Source organism: Podarcis bocagei (genome assembly GCF_964188305.1).
Source record: "Podarcis bocagei genome assembly, chromosome: 2".
NCBI classification, from domain to species: Eukaryota; Metazoa; Chordata; class Lepidosauria; order Squamata; family Lacertidae; genus Podarcis; species Podarcis bocagei.
This window is the reverse complement of record NC_138126.1, coordinates 554,128-573,413: the sequence shown is the minus strand read 5'-3', so window position 1 is coordinate 573,413 and position 19,286 is coordinate 554,128. Positions and strand designations below refer to the sequence as shown.

The 19,286-nt window shown below is 47.3% G+C and overlaps 1 protein-coding gene across 1 annotated transcript in view; it reads right to left on the bottom strand.

The window, feature by feature from the left end:
- The window catches only part of LOC308580379 (uncharacterized protein), a 191,024-nt gene that overhangs the window by 88,780 nt on the left and 82,958 nt on the right, over positions 1-19,286 (bottom strand). The window contains exon 5 of the mRNA XM_081181868.1: positions 10,557-10,730. Coding sequence (XP_081037994.1) covers positions 10,557-10,730 — 174 coding nt within the window. The remainder of the gene's footprint in view (positions 1-10,556; positions 10,731-19,286) is intronic.

Genomic DNA, 19,286 nt, shown 5'->3' with positions numbered 1-19,286 from the left:
TGCATTCCCTTCATCTACCAGGCTTGTAATTCTGTCAAAAAACGAGATCAGGTTAGTCTGACATGACTTATTTTTCAGAAATCCATGCTGACTATTGGTGATCACAGCATTCCTTTCTAGGTGCTCACAGACTGTTTGCTTAATGATCTGCTCCAGAATCTTCCCTGCTATTGATGTCAGACTGACTGGGCGGTAATTATTTGGGTCCTCTCTTTTCCCCTTTTTGAAAATAGGGACAACATTTGCCCTCCTCCAGTCTGCCGGGACTTCGCCTGTTCTCCAGGAATTCTCAAAGATGACTGCCAGTGGTTCTGAGATCACATCTGCCAGTTCTTTTAATACTCTTGGATGCAGTTCATCTGGCCCTGGAGACTTGAATACATCTAATACATACTATCTCCTTAGTTATTCTGGGCTGTGTTTCCTTTGCTGAATCATTTGCTCCAAATTCTTCAGGTCGGGCATTGTTTTCTTTATCGGAGAAGACTGAGGCAAAGAAGGCATTGAGGAGTTCAGCCCTTTCTGTGTACCCTGTTTGCATTTCACCATCTTCTCCTCTGAGTGACCCCACTGTTTCTTTGTTCTTCCGTTAATACTTGTTCGGTTCCTCTACAATCCAAGCTTGCTCCCCCTGAGCCCTAAGGGAAGCTTACAAAGATCAAAGATTCACCTTCACTTTTATAAATCCATATATGACAAAAGTCCATGCAAGCAGATGTGGTTTCCTGTGTGAAATATTCCCCAGTTGTAATCTGTCGGTTGTCTGCAGCCCCCTTTGAGAGGGACCCCTTTTTTTTCTAATGTGCCATCATTTGCGCCGTTTTAGCACCCCCAGCTGAAAACATATTTAATCTTGTACAGTGGTACCTTGGGTTACATATGCTTCGGGTTACATACGCTTCAGGTTACAGACTCCGCTAACCCAGAAATAGTGCTTCAGGTTAAGAACTCTGGGGCTGCAGTTTTCAGGCTTGGGGACAGGGTGGTGACTGTTTTTTGCACCAAGTTCTGTCCATAAACCCCACTGAGTACAATGGGATCTACTATAGGTCATTACTGTGCAGACCATGCCAGCCTTACGAAGTGGGGTGAGGAGCAAAAAAAATGAAATGGAAATCAATGGAGATGTTTAGAAAGGGGGCTTCTGGTTCCGGTCTGCCTTAATGGATGCTGCTCCCATGATAGCAGAGATTGATAGCAAAGAATAAACAGGGATGATTGGAGGGTGATTGTCCTTGCAAGCTCCCCCCAGGGCCCGAGGGGGAGTGAGCTTCACTCGCAGATTGTCTCGATATCTGGCTCTTGCTCCACCATGGAATCTGAGAGGCAGCAAAATCACTTTGCCTATTGGTAGCTCTCCTACTCAGCCATTAAGAAGCAGAGGTACTTCTGTTTATTTGAGTGAAATTAGAACTAATATACAGACATGTGCTGGAACAGCAGGAACAAGAGCATAAACTGATACAAAAAAAAAAACGATTCAAACCGCAAAAAAGACTTTCTTCCATGTAAAATATGGTATGGGGTGGGAGCCTTTACTCTATATATATATATATATATATATATATATATATATATATATATAATGTTTGCAACATAAATGATTCAGCAGCACGCACACACACACCCGAATGCTAACAAACTGATAAAAAGCAAGAGGTGATAAAAGAGAATGGGATTATACTTATGGATTACAATGAAAAAGAGAACTATGTGACAAAACTGAAATGGATTTAAAGTCCCAAACTTTCACTGTATTACTAATAATAATAATAATAATAATAAATTTTATTTATATCCCGCCCTCCCCAGCCAAAGCCGGGCTCAGGGCGGCTAACAACAATTCCTACTATGGAAGGAAATGGAGTTTGAGCTTTGATGATCGGCTAAGGCTTTGGCAGGATGCCAGATCGTTATTGAGAGAGTTGAATGGAAGGAGAAGCTGGAGCCAGAGCTTTGGCGGGACGCCAAATTACTCTCTATCTAGACTCAAACAATAACCAAAAAGGGAGAGAAGATGGCGTGTGACGCAGTTGAAATTACTCTGTACTCTGCTACTACGGGCGAAGTTTCTCACCATTCGGACAAGTGAGGGAGGGCGTTGGCCCAACAGTAGCAAGGATGAAAAAAGATGAGACGCTCACCTCACATCTTCTGTAGCAGAGCGACAAAAGTCCTTTCAAAGTCGAAATTCAAATCTTTGTTGAAAAACAGGAATGCTCCCGCTCATGGCGTTGGCAGTGGAGAGTGTCCAATTCATGCAATGCTAAACACTCAGCGCCCCTGCCTCCACTGTAGCAAGCAGCAGATATCGGACGGCGTGCGGGTGAAGGCACGTGCGCCCCATCCCTGTGGGGTTCAACAGGGATAATTACCTCCAGATTCACCTTGTTTAATTGCATGACTGGGGTCCGGTGTCCTGGGAAAGCAGCCAAACGCCATAGGCCATCACACCGGAAGTCCTCTCCAAAGTCTTTTTTTATATTTTCTCTCTGATAGTAAGAGCTGACAGTGAAAAGCAACTCTCTCTGAAGGGGGTGGATCTTCATTGGGGGGTTTTAAGAAGTAGTTGGATGGCCACCTGTCATGGATGCTGGAAATGAGAATTCTGGAAGGGGTTGGACTAGATTCTGAATCTATAATTCTATACTTCACCCTGGTGTGAGATCTTAAATTGACTTTTTAACAAGTGAAATTTTATACACATTCCATGTGCTGATATGCTTTTAACCCCGTATGAATTATTTGGTGGGCCATGAATGAATCTTTTCCCACATTTCAAACACTAAACCGTTTTCTCTCTTGTATGGATTCTCTGATGGGAAGTGAGACTGGTGCTTTGACTGAAGCTCTTTCCACATTCCAAGCACTGATAGGGTTTCTCCCCTATATGAATTCTTTGATGGGAAGTGAGCTTGGCCCCCTCCCTGAAGCTTTTCCCACATTCTAAGCACTGATAGGGTTTCTCCCCTGTATGTATTCTTTGATGGGAAGTGAGACTATCCTGCCGACTGAAGCCCTTTCCACATTCCAAGCACTGATAGGGTTTTTCCCCTGTATGAATTCTTTGATGGGAAGTGAGTTCACCACTCTGACGAAAGCTCTTTCCACATTCCAAGCACTGATAGGGTTTCTCCCCTGTATGAATTCTGTGATGGGAAGTGAGACTATCCTTCCGATTGAAGCTCTTTCCACATTCCAAGCACTGATAGGGTTTCTCCCCTGTATGAATTCTTCGATGGGAAGTGAGATCACCACTCTGACGAAAGCTCTTTCCACATTCCAAGCACTGATAGGGTTTCTCCCCTGTATGAATTCTTTGATGAGAAGTGAGATTGGCCCTGTAACTGAAGCTCTTTCCACATTCTGAGCACTGATAGGGTTTCTCCCCTGTATGAATTCTTTGATGGGAAGTGAGTCTGGTGCTTTGACTGAAGCTTTTCCCACATTCTGAGCACTGAAAGGGTTTCTCCCCTGTGTGAATTCTTTGATGAGAAGTGAGATTACCCTCGTGGCTGAAGCGCTTCCCACATTCTGAGCACTGATAGGGTTTCTCCCCTGTATGAACTCTTTGATGGGAAGTGAGTTCACCACTAAGACGAAAGCTCTTTCCACATTCGAAGCACTGATACGGTTTCTCTCCTGTATGAAGTCTTTGATGAGAAGTGAGATTGGCGCTTTGACTGAAGCTTTTCCCACATTCTAAGCACTGATAGGGTTTCTCCCCTGTATGTATTCTTTGATGGGAAGTGAGTCTGGTGCTTTGACTGAAGCTTTTCCCACATTCTAAGCACTGATAGGGTTTCTCCCCTGTATGAATTCTTTGATGGGTAGTAAGAGTTTCCTTCCGATTGAAGCCCTTTCCACAATCCAAGCACTGATAGGGTTTCTCCCCTGTATGAATTCTTTGATGCGAAGTGAGACTGGCCTTCCACCTGAAGCTCTTCCCACATTTCAAGCATTGATAGGGTTTCTCCCCGGTATGAATTCTGCGATGGGAAGTGAGATGGAAGCTATTAGTGAAGCTCTTCCCGCATTCCAAGCACTGATAGGGGTTCTCCCCTGTATGAATTATTTGATGTGAAGTGAGACTATAGCTGTGACTGAAGCTCTTTCCACATTCCAAGCACTGATACGGTTTCTCCCCTGTATGAACTATTTGATGGGAAGTGAGATGGGAGCTCCTCCTGAAGCTCTTTCCACATTCCAAGCAATTATATGGTTTCTCCCCTGTATGAACTCTTTGATGCAAAGTGAGGTGATCCTTCCGATTGAAGCTCTTTCCACATTCTCTGCACTGATACAATTTCTCCCTACTCTGTGTTCTTTCGTGTGAAGTGAGGGTATTCCTTCGAATGAAGCTCTTTCTTTGATGGGAGGTGGACTGGGAACTCTGACCGATGTTCTCTCCACACTCTGAATATTTATATGACTTCTCTTCTATGTGGATTCTGTTGTGGTTCCCCTTGTTCTTCCCTTCCAATTCATCACCATCTGCAATGAAGAGAGATGCTAATTAGAGCCTCAGGAGGAATTGGGAGCTCCAGATTATTGAACAATGTTAATGAATGCTTGTGACAGAGGAAGAACTGAAGAGAATGAAATGTGAGGTGTCCAATAGTTTTGACTGTTTTTGTTTCCTGGTATTAACTGAGATATTGCTTGGCTTTTATCTGGGATGGATATTTTTGTGGCTCAATCATGGAATCCACTCCATCTCCAATCACAACATGTTATGATCCAACAGGGATCCTTACTGAGAGAGTCCATGATCCCACGATTCTCCTCCTTGACTTCTCCTTTACCTCCCCTGTGTGAGTGCCTGAGGGCCCTGCTCTTGCCACTAACCACCTGGCCCGGGGTGGGGCCTGAAGCCTCAAAAGGACTGCTCTGCTGCCCAGGAGGACTCCCTTGTGTGAGTGCCTGAGGGCCCTGCTCTTGCCACTAACCACCTGGCCCGGGGTGGGGCCTGAAGCCTCAAAAGGACTGCTCTGCTGCCCAGGAGGACTCCCTTGTGTGAGTGCCTGAGGGCCCTGCTCTTGCCACTCACCATCTGGCCTAAGGCGCGGCCTGACAGGCCTCACAAGGAGGGTTGCTGTTACTGCTGCTGCTGTCCAGGGGGACTCAGAGTTCTTTTTAAAACTTTTCTTTTGAATTTTTTGTATGTGGGGGATGGTGGTGGGGTGGGGTGGATGTTTGGTTGGGCCTGGGAATTTGTTTTGATTTTGGTGTTTTTGTAATTTTTACAGTTTTTTGTTTGTATTGTTTTATTTTATTTATTTATTTTTAAAGGTTTAATTTTGTTCTTAAGGGGAGGGGTCAGGGCTGCCGGGGAGTGGGTCCCAGCCAACAAAATGGCTGGGGCATGTTCCACAGGGGGGATGCACTGGGACAACCGACCTCAGTGATCACGGGAAGGAGGAGGAGTTACGCTAAGACCAGACCATGTCGTTACAGAGGAGGCAGGTTTAGTCGACACAACCTTACAAGGGGACTTCATGGAAAGCATGGCCTCCATGGTCCCAACCCATAGCCGCGGACATGCCTTGGACCTGGTGTTTACCTCTATGGATGTTGGTGATCTGACACTAAGTAAAAGCGAAACAAAAGAAGTGCCATGGTCAGATCACTTCCTGGTGCAACTGGACTTCTCCGCGACCCATCCCCTCTGCAGGGAGGTGGGACGAATTCGGATGCTCTGCCCCCACCACTTAATGGATCCAAATGGTTTCCAGAGAATGGTAGGGGATGTTTCATCCCATGTTGATGGCCTTTCAGCTGATTCCCTGGTGGCCCGCTGGAATGTGGAGTTAAACAGGGCTATTGACTGTTTGGCTCCGAAGCGCCCTCTCCGACTGCATGGAGCCTGGACAGCCCCGTGGTTTTCCACGGAACTGAGGGCAATGAAACAATCATTGAGACAGCTAGAGCACCGGTGGCGGATAACTCATTCTGAAGCTGACCGGACACGGGTTAGAGCTCAATGTCGAGCCTACCAAGTGGCGGTAGCGACGGCGAAGAAGACTTTCTTCACCGCCTCTATTGCATCTGCAGAAAACAGCAGCAGGAGACTTTTCAGGTGGTTCGCAATTTAGCAGAACCACCTGTTACATCGGGGCCCAGTCGGGCCACATGATCTCCTGCAATTATTTTGCAAAGTTTTTTGCAGATAAAGTCGCTCAGATTCGGGAAGAGGGAGACTCCACCGTGGGAGCAGGGCCGGAGTGGGAGTGTGCTAGAGTCCTGTCTAGTCAAATTGTGTGGGATGAATTCCAATCTGTTACCTCCGAGGATGTGGACAGGCTGCTTGGACGAGTGAAACCAACCACCTGTCTCCTGGATCCTTGCCCATCCTGGCTTATAAAAGCTAGCCGGAAGGGCTGGGCAATGGGCTTCGTGGGGTGGTGAATGCTTCCCTCCGTGAGGGAGCCTTCCCAGACCCGCTGAAAGAGGCGGTTATTAAACCGCTTCTTAAAAAACCATCTTTAGATGCGGCTACAATGGCCAACTATCGCCCAGTCCCAAATCTTCCATTCTTGAGACTAGTCCCTGAGAGTGAAGGGGACAACCTTGTGGAATTTCTCACACAGGAGTTCTCCGAATTTTGGCAGGAAAACTTGGAGGAAGAAGAATTTAAGATAACAACAGCTTTCCGATTGGGCAGGAGACAAAACAGAAAGAGTCCAAGGGATTGCCTGATAACTCTAAGATCCAAAGAAGAAAGAGATAAAATATTAAATTTACATTATCAAAAAGCTTTGGAAATTGAAGATTCTCATATACAAATTTTTAAGGACATCCCTAAATATATTTTGGAGGTGAGAGCTTTCTACAAGGATCTGGTTTACCTGTTGAAGAGGAACAATATACCTTTCAGGTGGGAGTTTCCACAAGGATTGTCCTTTAACTATAAAGGAAAGAAGGTTAAAATAAGAACAGTTCAAGACAAAGAGCAGTTTTTGGAGAGAAACCAGGAGGACTTGCAGAAGGGAACGGTAGATCCAACCTCAGAAGTAAAAGGATCAAGAGATATCCTGAATCTAACATTTGGACTTAAACCACCGACTGAGGAGGAACAGCAGCTTGGAGCAGTTGGAGGAATAAACATCAAATAACAAAATGTCTCTGCAATTCCTTAGCTGGAATTGTAATGGACTGAACCTTCCCAGAAAAAGACGTGAGGTTTTTCATATTTTGAAAAGAGAACAATTGGACTTGATTTGTTTACAAGAAACCCACGTGACCAGGACACATAGAAAATTACTTATAAATAAAAGACTAGGACAGGAATTTATTTCATCAGACAAAGTTAAGAAAAGAGGAGTGGTGATCTACGCAAAGGAAAAGTTGGCCCCAAAGATGATTTTTAAAGATGAACAAGGAAGATATCTGGCAATTGAAATACAAGTTCAAGGAGAAAAATTGTTGATAGTTGGAATTTATGCACCAAATGAAGGGAAGGCGGAATTCTTTAAGAAGCTGCATGAGACTTTAATGGACCATCTGGATAATAATGTAGTAATGATGGGAGACATGAATGGTGTGGTTTCCACAAATATGGACAAGGCACAAAGACAGGTAATCTCTAAGGAAGGGAGATTACTAAAGACTTTTTTTGAAATGACTGAAAACATGGGCTTGATTGACATCTGGAGAACAAGGAACCCTCTCTCTCGAGAGGGAACTTTTTTCTCTGAAGCAAAAATGACATGGACAAGAATTGACCAGATTTGGGTTACTAGTAGTATGGCTCCAAAGATAAAAAAGTAGAAATCTGCTTTCAGGTGGTTCACAATTTAGCAGAACCACCTGTTGCATTGGGGCCCAGTACGGGCTACATGATCTCCTGCAATGATTTTGCAAAGTTTTTTGCAGATAAAGTCGCTCAGATTCGGGAAGAGGGAGACTCCACCGTGGGAGCAGGGCCGGAGTGGGAGTGTGCTAGAGTCCTGTCTAGTCAAATTGTGTGGGATGAATTCCAATCTGTTACCTCCGAGGATGTGGACAGGCTGCTTGGACGAGTGAAACCAACCACCTGTCTCCTGGATCCTTGCCCATCCTGGCTTATAAAAGCTAGCCGGGAAGGGCTGGGCGGTGGGCTTCGTGGGGTGGTGAATGCTTCCCTCCATGAGGGAGCCTTCCCAGACCCGCTGAAAGAGGCGGTTATTAAACCGCTTCTTAAAAAACCATCTTTAGATGCGGCCACGATGGCCAACTATCGCCCAGTCCCAAATCTTCCATTCTTGGGCAAGGTGATTGAGCGAGCGGTTGCCGAACAACTCCAGGCATGAATGGAAGAAGCGGACCATTTGGATCCCTTCCAATCGGGATTCAGGCCTCACCATGGGACTGAAACTGCCTTGGTCGCACTGGTTGATGATCTCCGGTGGGCTAGGGACAAAGGTGAGAGCTGTTTCCTAGTTCTGCTGGATCTCTCAGCGGCCTTTGACACCATCGACCATAACATCCTTCTGGACCGTCTTGAGGGGCTGGGAGCTGGGGGCACTGTCATACAGTGGTTCCGCTCCTTCCTCCTGGGCCGTGTTCAGAAAGTGGTGGTGGGGGATTAGTGTTCAAACCCCTGGGCTCTCACTTGTGGGGTGCCTCAGGGTTCCGTCCTCTTCCCCATGCTTTTTAACATCTATATGAAGCTGCTGGGAGAGATCATCAGGGGGTTTGGGCTGGGTGTTCATCAGTATGTGGATGATACCCAGCTCTACCTCTCTTTTAAATCAGAACCAGTGAAGGCGGTGAAGGTCCTGTGTGAGTGTCTGGAGGCGGTTGGAGGATGGATGGCGGCTAACAGATTGAGGTCGAATCCTGACAAGACAGAAGTACTGTTTTGGGGGGACAGAAGGTGGGCAGGTGTGGAGGATTCCCTGGTCCTGAATGGGGTAACTGTGCCCCTGAAGGACCAGGTGCGCAGCCTGGGAGTCATTTTGGACTCACAGCTGTCCATGGAGCCTCAGGTCAAATCTGTGTCCAGGGCAGCTGTTTACCAGCTCCATCTGGTACATAGGCTGAGACTCTATCTGCCTGCAGACTGTCTCGCCAGAGTGGTGCATGCTCTGGTTATCTCCCGCTTGGATTACTGCAATGCGCTCTATGTGGGGCTACCTTTGAAGGTGACCTGGAAACTACAACTAATCCAGAATGCGGCAGCTAGACTGGTGACTGGGAGCGGCTGCCGAGACCATATAACACCGGTCTTGAAGGACCTACATTGGCTCCCAATACGTTTCCGAGCACAATTCAAAGTGTTTGTGCTGACCTTTAAAGCCCTAAATGGCCTCAGTCCAGTATATCTGAAGGAGTGTCTCCACCCCCATCATTCTGCCCGGACACTGAGGTCCAGCACCGAGGGCCTTCTGGTGGTTCCCTCACTGCGAGAAGCCAAGTTACAGGGAACCAGGCAGAGGGCCTTCTCGGTAGTGGCGCCCTCCCTGTGGAATGCCCTCCCACCAGATGTCAAAGAGAACAACGACCAGACTTTTAGAATACATCGGAAGGCGGCCCAGTTTAGGGAGGCTTTTAATGTTTGATGTAATACAGTATTTTAAAAACAAAAAAAAATTTTGGAAGCTGCCCAGAGTGGCTGGGGAAGCCCAGTCAGATGGGCGGGGAATGAATAAACAAACAAACAAACAAACAAACAAATATTTATGCTGAGCTCTCTGGTCAGGATCCAGCAATGTCCACGCCTCGTCTGTGAAACAAACAGCGACACCTTCACCTGAACACTCCCCATCAGAAGCTATCTCAATCTGGTTGGTCTAAATTTAAATTTATATGTAAATCTCTTTCTTCACTTTGAGCCCCCCCTCCCATTTTCATGATAAGGCCAACTCTGTATTGTTTCATTGGTAACAGAAGAGGAAAAATGACTATTACTCACTTAATCTAAGCACAACGGCCACAAGAGCTCCAGTCTAGGCATTTGGCTCTGCGATGTTGAATGTTCTCTGTTCTCTCCTGTTTCCCCTTTTTTTGTTTCAGTTGAAAGCAATTCATGGACCCAGGACTCATACACTGACCACTAATGATGAACTATATGTTATAGATACTCCTGCAAATTTATTCTGCTATGTTTGAGATATACAGACTCAGCCTACAAATTTGTATCGTCTATTATTCCTATCTTCCCTGTTTTATAAAGTTAATAAAAGTTATACAAAAAGAAGAGTAAAAGGCAACACACGGAGGCCCCATCTGAGTTCACACTGCACAGCAGGATCAGGTTCCTTTAAGGAGTCCAGTGCTGCGCGATGGATCAGTGAGTTGTCTGACATTGGTAGGGCATTCAGATCACAGAATTGGTTTTAGACCTTTTGAGCTGCCAAAACATCGCAGTGGCCGGGGAGCTGTGATCTATTCCTGGCTCAAATTGCCTGCAGAGGACAAAGGCGCAGGCAGGCAGGTGGGGGAGCCCGAAAAGGTGCTCCCCTTCTCCATCTCCATCCGCCTGCCTGCCTCCCCCCACCCCCAAGCTGAGCAAGCCCCAATTCCTCTCTGGCTCCATCCATCCAGGTCCCCATCTCCCCTCCCCTGGGACTCACCAGATCTCTCAGAGGTCCCTGGGAGGGAACGCTCAGAGGTTGTGGGGAGGGATGCAGGAGACAGCCGGATCAGGTCAACCGTCCATCTTCCCCCTTCCATCCTTGCTAGCTTTGCAGGATCCGTCTCTTTCATCCTTCCTGAGGAGTCAAGGAGCCAAAAGAAGCTGCAGGGTCCTGGGAGAGAGGAAGAAGCAAAGGGAGCCTCAGAGGCCCTGCAGGGATTCTCCTGCCCTAGATATTCACCTGCCCCTGGAGAAGCACAAATGGGGCAGCCCCTTCTCATCAGAAGCCCCATTTGTAAACATCTCCAGTGCTTGCAGTTTCCCCTGTTTGCTCCTCACCCCACTTCGTAAGGCTGACATGTTCTGCACAGTAGTGACCTGAGAGTAGATCCCATTGAATTCAATGGGGCTTATGGACAGAACTTGGTGCCAAAACCAGTCCCCATCCTGTCCCCAAGCCTTGGCCGATGATCAAAACTAAACTCCATTTCCTTCCATAGGAATACAGTGAAAGTTTGAGGCTTTAAATCCATTTCAATTTTGTCACATAGTTTGCTTTTCTGTTGTAATCCATAAATACAATCCCATTCTCTTTTATCTCCTCTTGCTTTTTATCAGTTTGTTAGCATTTGGGGTGTGTGTGCTGCCGAATCATTTATGTTACAAACATGATATATATATAAAGAAAGAAAGAGTAAAGGCTCCCCGCTCCCCAACAACATACATTTTTCATCAATGGAAGTCTTCTTTCCAGTTCAAATTGTTTCGGCTTTGTATCTAAATTTAGTGGTTTATTATCTTGGTCCATTTGTTCCAGCACGCAGCTTGAATTAAGGACAATTACCCTCAAATCATCTGTTTATTCTTTGCTAACGATCTCTGCTATCATGGGAGCGGCATCCATTAAGGCAGACCTGAACCAGAAGCCTCAAAAGCCCCATTTCTAAGCAATTCCAGTGACTCCAATTTCAGCTCTTTGCTCCTCACCTCACTTTGTAACGCTGGCCTGCTCTGTACAGTAGTGACCTGAGAGTAGATCCCATTGAACTCATTGGGGCTTATGGACAGAACTTGGTGCCAAAACGAGTTACCATCCTGTCCCTAAGCCTGAAAACTGCAACCCCAGAGCATGGGCAGAAAACAGACGAGTAGCTAATGTAACATGTAATGTAACAAGTGGCCCCATGCTTGGTGCTTTCTATGGAGAGTCCTCTTGACGCTCTTTGAGCTCTCTCATTGCAAGCCAGGCAGTGTTGTGGCCATATTTGCCTCTTGCATGGGGACCAAATCTTTGGGGAAGCTTTTCATCTCCAATTGGTAGGAAAGAGGGTTCATTAACCTGCTGGTGGGGGGAGGTGGCTTTTCAGCCCATCAATTCAACTCATGCTGGAATATCTGGTGGGCTGGATCTGGAGCACAAAGGGTCAAGTTCTACTTGCATCAGCCCTTGTGTTCCTTCTTCAAACTCATTAGGCAGGAACGTCAGAGGTCAAATCTGGAGAATATTTCATTCTGGGCTTCTTATGGCAGAGCACAGAAGGCATGCAATCAATTCTTTTCAGTTCTGTCAAGTAGGTCCTTCCCAGGGCTGTCTGAGTTAGGGGGTTCCTTGGGGTCCAGGTCAGCTGACTAGTCAGGATTGTTACCTGCAGAGTATATGTCAACTAAAGGACAATAGTCTGCCTTGGATTGAGGACTTTTTGGAGGTGTTGCTTAATGTGGAAGCAGAGGAGCTGGTGATGCCACATTTCTGAATAATCTTGAGACTGATACACCACTCCTCCTTAGATATTCTCTGTGCTTAGACACCATATTCACAAACTTTACGCTCCTCTTGTGACAAGATTCCCAAAGGCTTAGGGTAGCTTGAGAGAAGTAGCTTATTTTGAGACAGCACCCATTTCCAATTCCTTTTTATGAAAACCCTCTCCCTAGTTGGTTTGGTTTTGGCTTCTGACAGGACATCAGACCATTTGATATCGTTTCATATTGATATAGGGATCTGGTGTGCAGATTCTAGCATAGTACAAGCTTCTTAGTGTTCTGTCTGGACCCAGAGCATGAGCTGCTCTTAAGTAAGTTAAAGAGTATTTTTAAGTCAACTTTTTAATATTGCACTATTTTTAAAATTTTTAACATTTTTGCTCTTCTTTGTACTTTTAGACCTCCTTTTGCCATGTGGACGAATTAAGCCTCCCTTGTTGATCTATTTTTAATGGTAGGGAAAGAAATATTGTTGTATTATCTGGTGCCACAGACTCTGCTAGATTTTATTCAGAAGGTTTTACAAGTACCTATCAGGATGGTAAGAATTTTATTACAGTCAGCCAAAAAGGATTTTAAGTGTTCTCTTTTAGTACTACAAGCCAAGACTGATAATTCCCTCTTTGGTCCCAGAGGTTTGGGAGTAGCAGTCTTTTATACTTGCTTTAATTTTGAATTTTTCTTTCAGATTAGTTCCTCTACTTGTTTAGCCTGAATTTGGCCTTGAGTCGCTTGAGCTCCTGGTCTCAGTGCCAGAGATGACTTAGCAGTTGAGCTGCCTGGGCCCAAAACCTCTTTCTGCTCATCCTCAGAGCTGCTGAGAGATCCTATAAGGTCTGTAATAGGATCTGGCTCCTGCTGTTTCTTAGCCACCTCCTCATTTTCCTTATTCACGTTAAATTGAGTAATTTTTGCTTGTGCTTTCTTCAGAGAAGCTCTCTTTGGAGGAGGGTCTGTGGCACTTGGGGAGAGAACATGCATTTTGTAACTACTCTGGGTCAACACTGTCTTTCCCCTTAATTCCTCATCAAGTTTCCTGATACCGGTTATACCGTTTTCTGAAATTCTGTGATTATCCTTGCTGTGATTTATTGAATGGAAACTGAGACAGGTTTTCCAGGTGAAGCTTTTTCCAAACACTCCCCTGTATGAAGTTGAGAATGGGGCTGCAAAGGAAGCTTTTCCTCACATTTCAAGCACTAATTTCTTCCCCCCGTTAGTTCTTTCATGTGAAGTGAGGCTCTCCTTCTGAACGAAGAGCTTTCCTTGATGGGAAGTGGACTGGGAGCTTCGACTAAAGTTCTCTCCACACTCTTAATATTTATATGATTTCTCCATTGTGTGGATTCTCTTGGTTGTCTCCCTTCTTCTTCCTCTCCAATTCACCACCTACAATCTGCTGTTATATGGCAGTATTATTATTATTATTATTATTATTAAGTTTAGGCTGATGAAGAAATTGAGCCTGAAATGATTGAACAATGCAAATGACTGCTTGTGAAAGAGGGAGAAGGGAAATGAATTACTGCCTTTTTTGAGAAAAAAATTTGAGAAAATTTGACAGGATGTACCTCCACGTCCCTGAGATCTCTGAAGCCTACATGGAAGAAGGCCTGGGCAGCTCAGAGCAGCCTCATCCTGGTTGGAAAAGGCAGGACTGGTGGAAGAATATTCCCAGACAGAACAGGAGATGCATCTCCTATGGAGAGTTGTGGGTGTGTTAACATCTCAGATGCTGCAGGTGGCGCTATGGGGCTCCCTCAAAATAGAGGAGGTTTGTCCTTCAGAGATCTGTATGGAATTTCAAAACTGATCTCATGATCCAGCAGGGAGCCTTACCAGAGAGGCCACGATCCCAGGATTCTCCTCCTTGACTTCCTTCTGCAGAGCTCTCTGGTCAGGATCCAGCAAAGCCCAGTCCTCCTCTGGGAAAGGAACAGCTACGTCTTCAAAGCACACTGGACCCTAAGAGAAACAGGGAGAAGAAAGATGATATTTTTCTACACATTGCTCTGTTCTTTTCTGCCTCTTAATAGCTGCATTGTTTTAATACTATTCTTTTCTTGCATACTTATTTCAGTATCTTACTGGAACAATTTTGTTGTGTATTTTAATGATGGGTCTTAATCCTTGTATAAATGTGGCCAGCATGACTAAGCCACTTCTGGCGAACCACAGCAGCACACAGAAACGCCGTTTACCTTCCCGCCCGAGTGGTACCAATTTATCTACTTGCACTTTGACGCGCTTTTGAACTGCTAGGTTGGCAAGAGCTGGGAACAAACAACGGGAGCTCACCCCGTCATTGCGGGGATTCAAACCTCCTACCTTCTGATCGGCAAGTCCTAGGCTCTGTGGTTTAACCCACAGCGCCACCCGCGTCCCATTCCACACCATAATAATCCCTAAACCTGAAGGGGGTTTCTTTACCTGCCCAGTTTTCCTTGACCCCAAGCCCCCTCCCTAAAGAGGAAGGCAGCATCTGGATCCCAAAGGAAGAACTTGGCAGAGAGGACAAAGGAGGACCCTCTGCTCCCTGACTTGGGGGTCTGCCCCCACTATGTATGATCTGAGCAGGGACCCCCACGCCCCCTCCCTGCCCCCCTGGGACCCCCTTCTCCCCATTGCACCCTCAGAGGGAGGAAATAGGGGACTCACCGGATTCCAGGAGGGGCTTTTGCAAAGGAGAGAGAAGAAAGCAGGGAGGGAGGGGGGAGGGAGGGAATTTACCCATGGAGGACCTTCCCCCCCTTCACTTCCCGTCCTCTCTAGGAATCCAGCTCTGCTCCTTTTAACCCTTGCCAAACCCAGCGCACCGAGCCTGCCCTTCCCTCTGCGGCTGCGCTTAGAGCCTGCCCTCCCCGCCCCCATGTGCCCCAAGGAGCCCAGATCTAGGTCTTCGCAAGTGCCTTGGGCAGCTGAATGCCTAGATCCCAAACCCCTGCGGATGTTTGGAGGACCCTGCTCTGCTCTTGCTTTCCATTTTGGACGTGGCAAACATTGATCCGTGGAAGAGTTCGATCTGGACCACCCTGTGCATTTATTTGTTCATTTCAGAGATCCTGGGATGATGGGCTCTATTTTGCTGTCACCATCTGCAGCGATCCTGGAGCCCAAGAAAGCAAAATCTCTCACTGCCTCCATTTCTTCCCCTTCTATTTGCCAGGAGGTGATGGGACCAGTGGCCAGGATCTTCGTTTTTTGGATGCTGAGCTTCAGACCATATTTTGCGCTCTCCTCTTTCACCCTCAGTAAAAGGTTCTTTAATTCCTCCTCACTTTCTGCCATCAAGGTTGTGTCATCTGCATATCTGAGGTTGTTGATATTTCTTCCGCCAATCTTAATTCCGGCTTCGGATTCATCCAGCGCAGCCTTTCGCATGATGAATTCTGCATATAAGTTAACTAAGCAGGGAGACAATATACAGCCTTGCCGTACTCCTTTCCCAATTTTGAACCAATCAGTTGTTCCATATCCAGTTCTAACTGTAGCTTCTTGTCCCACATAGAGATTTCTCAGGAGACAGATGAGGTGATCAGGCACTCCTATTTCCCAACCCCCTTACCGTTATATAATGGCATCCTGGTTACATGTATTCCCCTTTTCCCAAAAGTTGCTCCAAGAAGTTTTCCTCAGCGTTTGACCCACGTTGAGCCTGGAGTGTCCTAGGGAACCTTCTGCCACTGGAGAGTCAGGCTCAGGCGCCTTCTCCTGGCAGCTCATTCAGAAGAACCCCTGAAGCTGAGGCTCTTTTTGGGACAAGAGTAATACATATAACTGGGATGCCATTAAATAATGGTAAGGGGGTTGGAGGGAAGGGTCTCCAGCCGGCCTGCCCCTTATTTTGAATTGGGGGGGGGGATGAGGGGCTAAGAAAAGCCCTCCCTGAATACCAAGCGGAGGGGGGAAATGTTAGCAGGTGGAGGTGCTGATTTCTTTGTATTTGAGAGTTGCTGCTTCTCAAAGTGGTGCTTTTAAAGTGGGGAGGGGGTTGGAGGTGGCGCTGAGCTTGACTTGCCCCTGTTTGAGACCCAGCAGGAAAGGAGGGCGTTTCTTATTCCAGAAAGAAGTCTGACAGAGCTGACTCCGGACTCCAGTTCAAAGGAAGAGGGACACCTGCCATCCTTTCTGTGTTTCCTGCCAGAAAACCAGTTTCTACTGGGTTCCCAGAACCATCTGACCCCATTTCCCGCCCCAGAGCCGGGCTGGACCAATCAGAGGCCTCTCCACTGGGCAGCTGGCCAATCCCCTTTCAGATTCCCCGGGGCCTCCTCCTCCTCCTCTCCTTCGCCCGCTTTCCTGAGGGAGTTTTCCCTCTGAGTTTCCCTCATGGCTGCTCCCCTCCCAGCTTCTCCTTCATTTCTCCTTCCTTCTCTTCCTATTCCTCTTTCCCCCCATTATTTGAGGCAGCTGGATTCCCCCCCCCCCCGTGGCCAGGCAGGCCCAGGAGGAGCCCAGCGAGGCGGCAGGGCCAGGAGAAGAAGGGGTTTCCCGCCCTTTTCCGAAAGAGGAGGAGGGGACGCCATTTTGTTTTTCCCTGAGGAGAAGCCATGGCTCCCCTGTGGGCCTCGGGGGTCCCACGCTCTCGGGGTCTCTCCTCCCGGGTGAAGGAGGGCGGCACCTTGGGTCCTCAGCCGCCTTCCTGCCATGATGGCTTGGCCTCCGCAGGGCAGCCTCTCTCCCCGCCATGTGGGCCCCACGGAGGAGGCCTCTCCCTTGGGAGACGCCAGGCAAGCGGCCTTGGGGGATCCGCCGGGGTCTGCGAAGGGGGCCAGGAGGGAAAGGCCCAAGGAGGAGGCGAATAACAGTAGTAGTAGTAGTAATAATAAGGGCTTTATCCCCACAAAGGTGGAGGGTTCCCTCAGGGGAGTTTGACCCCCGGAGCAGCATCCTTGGTCACCCCAAGAGTCAGCACTAGAAGGGCTCCACCTGCAGGCCTAGGGGAATGGGGGGCTCTTTCCCAGACGAGGCTGGAGACTCCCCTGCTGGCCCCTTGGGGCCCCAGGAGCCCTTTCTGGGCGGCCCTCGCTTGTTCCCCTGCCTCAGGCAGTAGTTCAACAGAAGTTGCCCCCACTCCAGATCCCTGTGGAACTGGCTGAACTGGGGTCCTCCCAGTCCAGCCCAGACAAGAAAGAGAGGGAGCTCTCAGAAGAGGAAGACATTGCGGAGAAGAACCGGACTTGGCTGTTCTCTGCTGAGGGTCTCCTGCCTTTCTTCCAAGGCTTCCTGGGGGTGCCATGGCCAGAGGAAGAGGCAGCCCCCCCCGAAGGGCCCTGGGGAGCAAGCAGAGCCTGCCTCAGTTTCCTTCCCCAAGGCCTTGGAGGAACCTTGGGGGGCAGAAGGAGGGACCCCAAATGGAGCTCAGACTCCTGGCAAGTAGGGAAAGGAACATGAAATGGCACTTTCCAGATGAGTCTCAATACAACACGATAACCTTTATGGTCATTGTCCCATACAGAACAACGAAATTGAAAAAATCGAGGACCATCTAAGAAATGATACTAGACAAATGTGGCAGGGAGTTCAACATCTGACTGGTTATAAATCGAGAAATACATCAGTGGTAGAGAGTACGGCTTCCTTGGTGGGAGAGTTGAAGACCTTCTTTGCCCGATTTGAGGTGACACCAACAGGGATGGCAGAGCTATTGGCCTCACTACCTACAGGAAATGCTGCCAGGGTGGAAGAGGGAGAAGCGAGGTGAATATGAAAGGAGGCAAACACGAGGAAGGTTATGGGCCCGGATGGGGGGGCTGGCAGGGTGCTAAGAGACTGTTCGGACCAATGGGTCAGGATGGGTTCCCACGTCTCTGCGGATCTTATGAACTCCGGAAACGGTGAACAATGCAAGCTATGATCTCGTTTGATGAAAGGGAATTAAGATGCCTGCTTCCCCATCCCCAGTGGATTAAAAAGTCCAAAGATTAGTAAAAGAAGAAAGAAGAGGAAGCAGGATAGGATGAACATTATAAGAGACCAGATTTTTCCATTGTGACTTGGCTGAGATTTGTTGGGACAGTTTTTAAAAGGCTTTATAGAAACTGGACCAAGAAGCTGGAGAAATACTAATTTGGATTATTAGACGATCATTATAAGAGTCATATTGCACTGTCTGAGTTGGTTAAGATTTGAAAGCTGGGCTAGGGAGGGAGATGAAGGGGAAGTGTCATCTTGGTGAAGAGGAGAAGAAGAATAATTTGGATTTGATATCCCGCTTTATCACTACCCGAAGCGGCTAACATTCTCCTTTCCCTTCCTCCCCCACAACAAACACTCTGTGAGGTGAGTGGGGCTGAGCAACTTCAGAGAAGTATGACTGGCCCAAGGTCACCCAGCAGCTGCATGTGGAGGAGCGGAGACGCAAACCCGGTTCCCCAGATTACGAATCTACCGCTCTTAACCACTACACCAGTGTTTCCCAACCTTTTTTGGGCAAAGGCACACTTGTTTCATGAAAAAAATCTCGAGGCACACCACCATGCCAGATGGGGAAAGGTCACTTTTTACTTATGTAAAAAAAAAAAAAAAAAGTAACAGCATAGAAGGTAATGGTTAGGCTAGCATTCCTCTTCCAAATATGCGAGGTTTTTATTTGCAGGGACTGTTCTACATGGGAAAGCATTCAGCACTGTCATTCTCCCATCTGCCATCTGAATTGGTACTATTCTGGGTCAACTTACTCTGCTGCATGTGTAGATGAAAATGGCACCAAGTGTGGGGGGTTTTGGCCCTCTCTGAAGTGCTTCTCTGCAAGATATGGTAGGGTGTGTTACACAAGTAAACACTTGGAGGGTATGATAAAGAGAGCATTCCAAGAGTGACTTGGGATGCTATGAAGATGCTGCAAAAGTGGGCATGTGATTATTGCACGCCTTAAGCTAATGCTAAATACCCAAGAGTGTACAACTGGACTGCTGAATCCTAACTGGGTGTACTGAAAAGATGCTGGATGAGACCTGCAAAA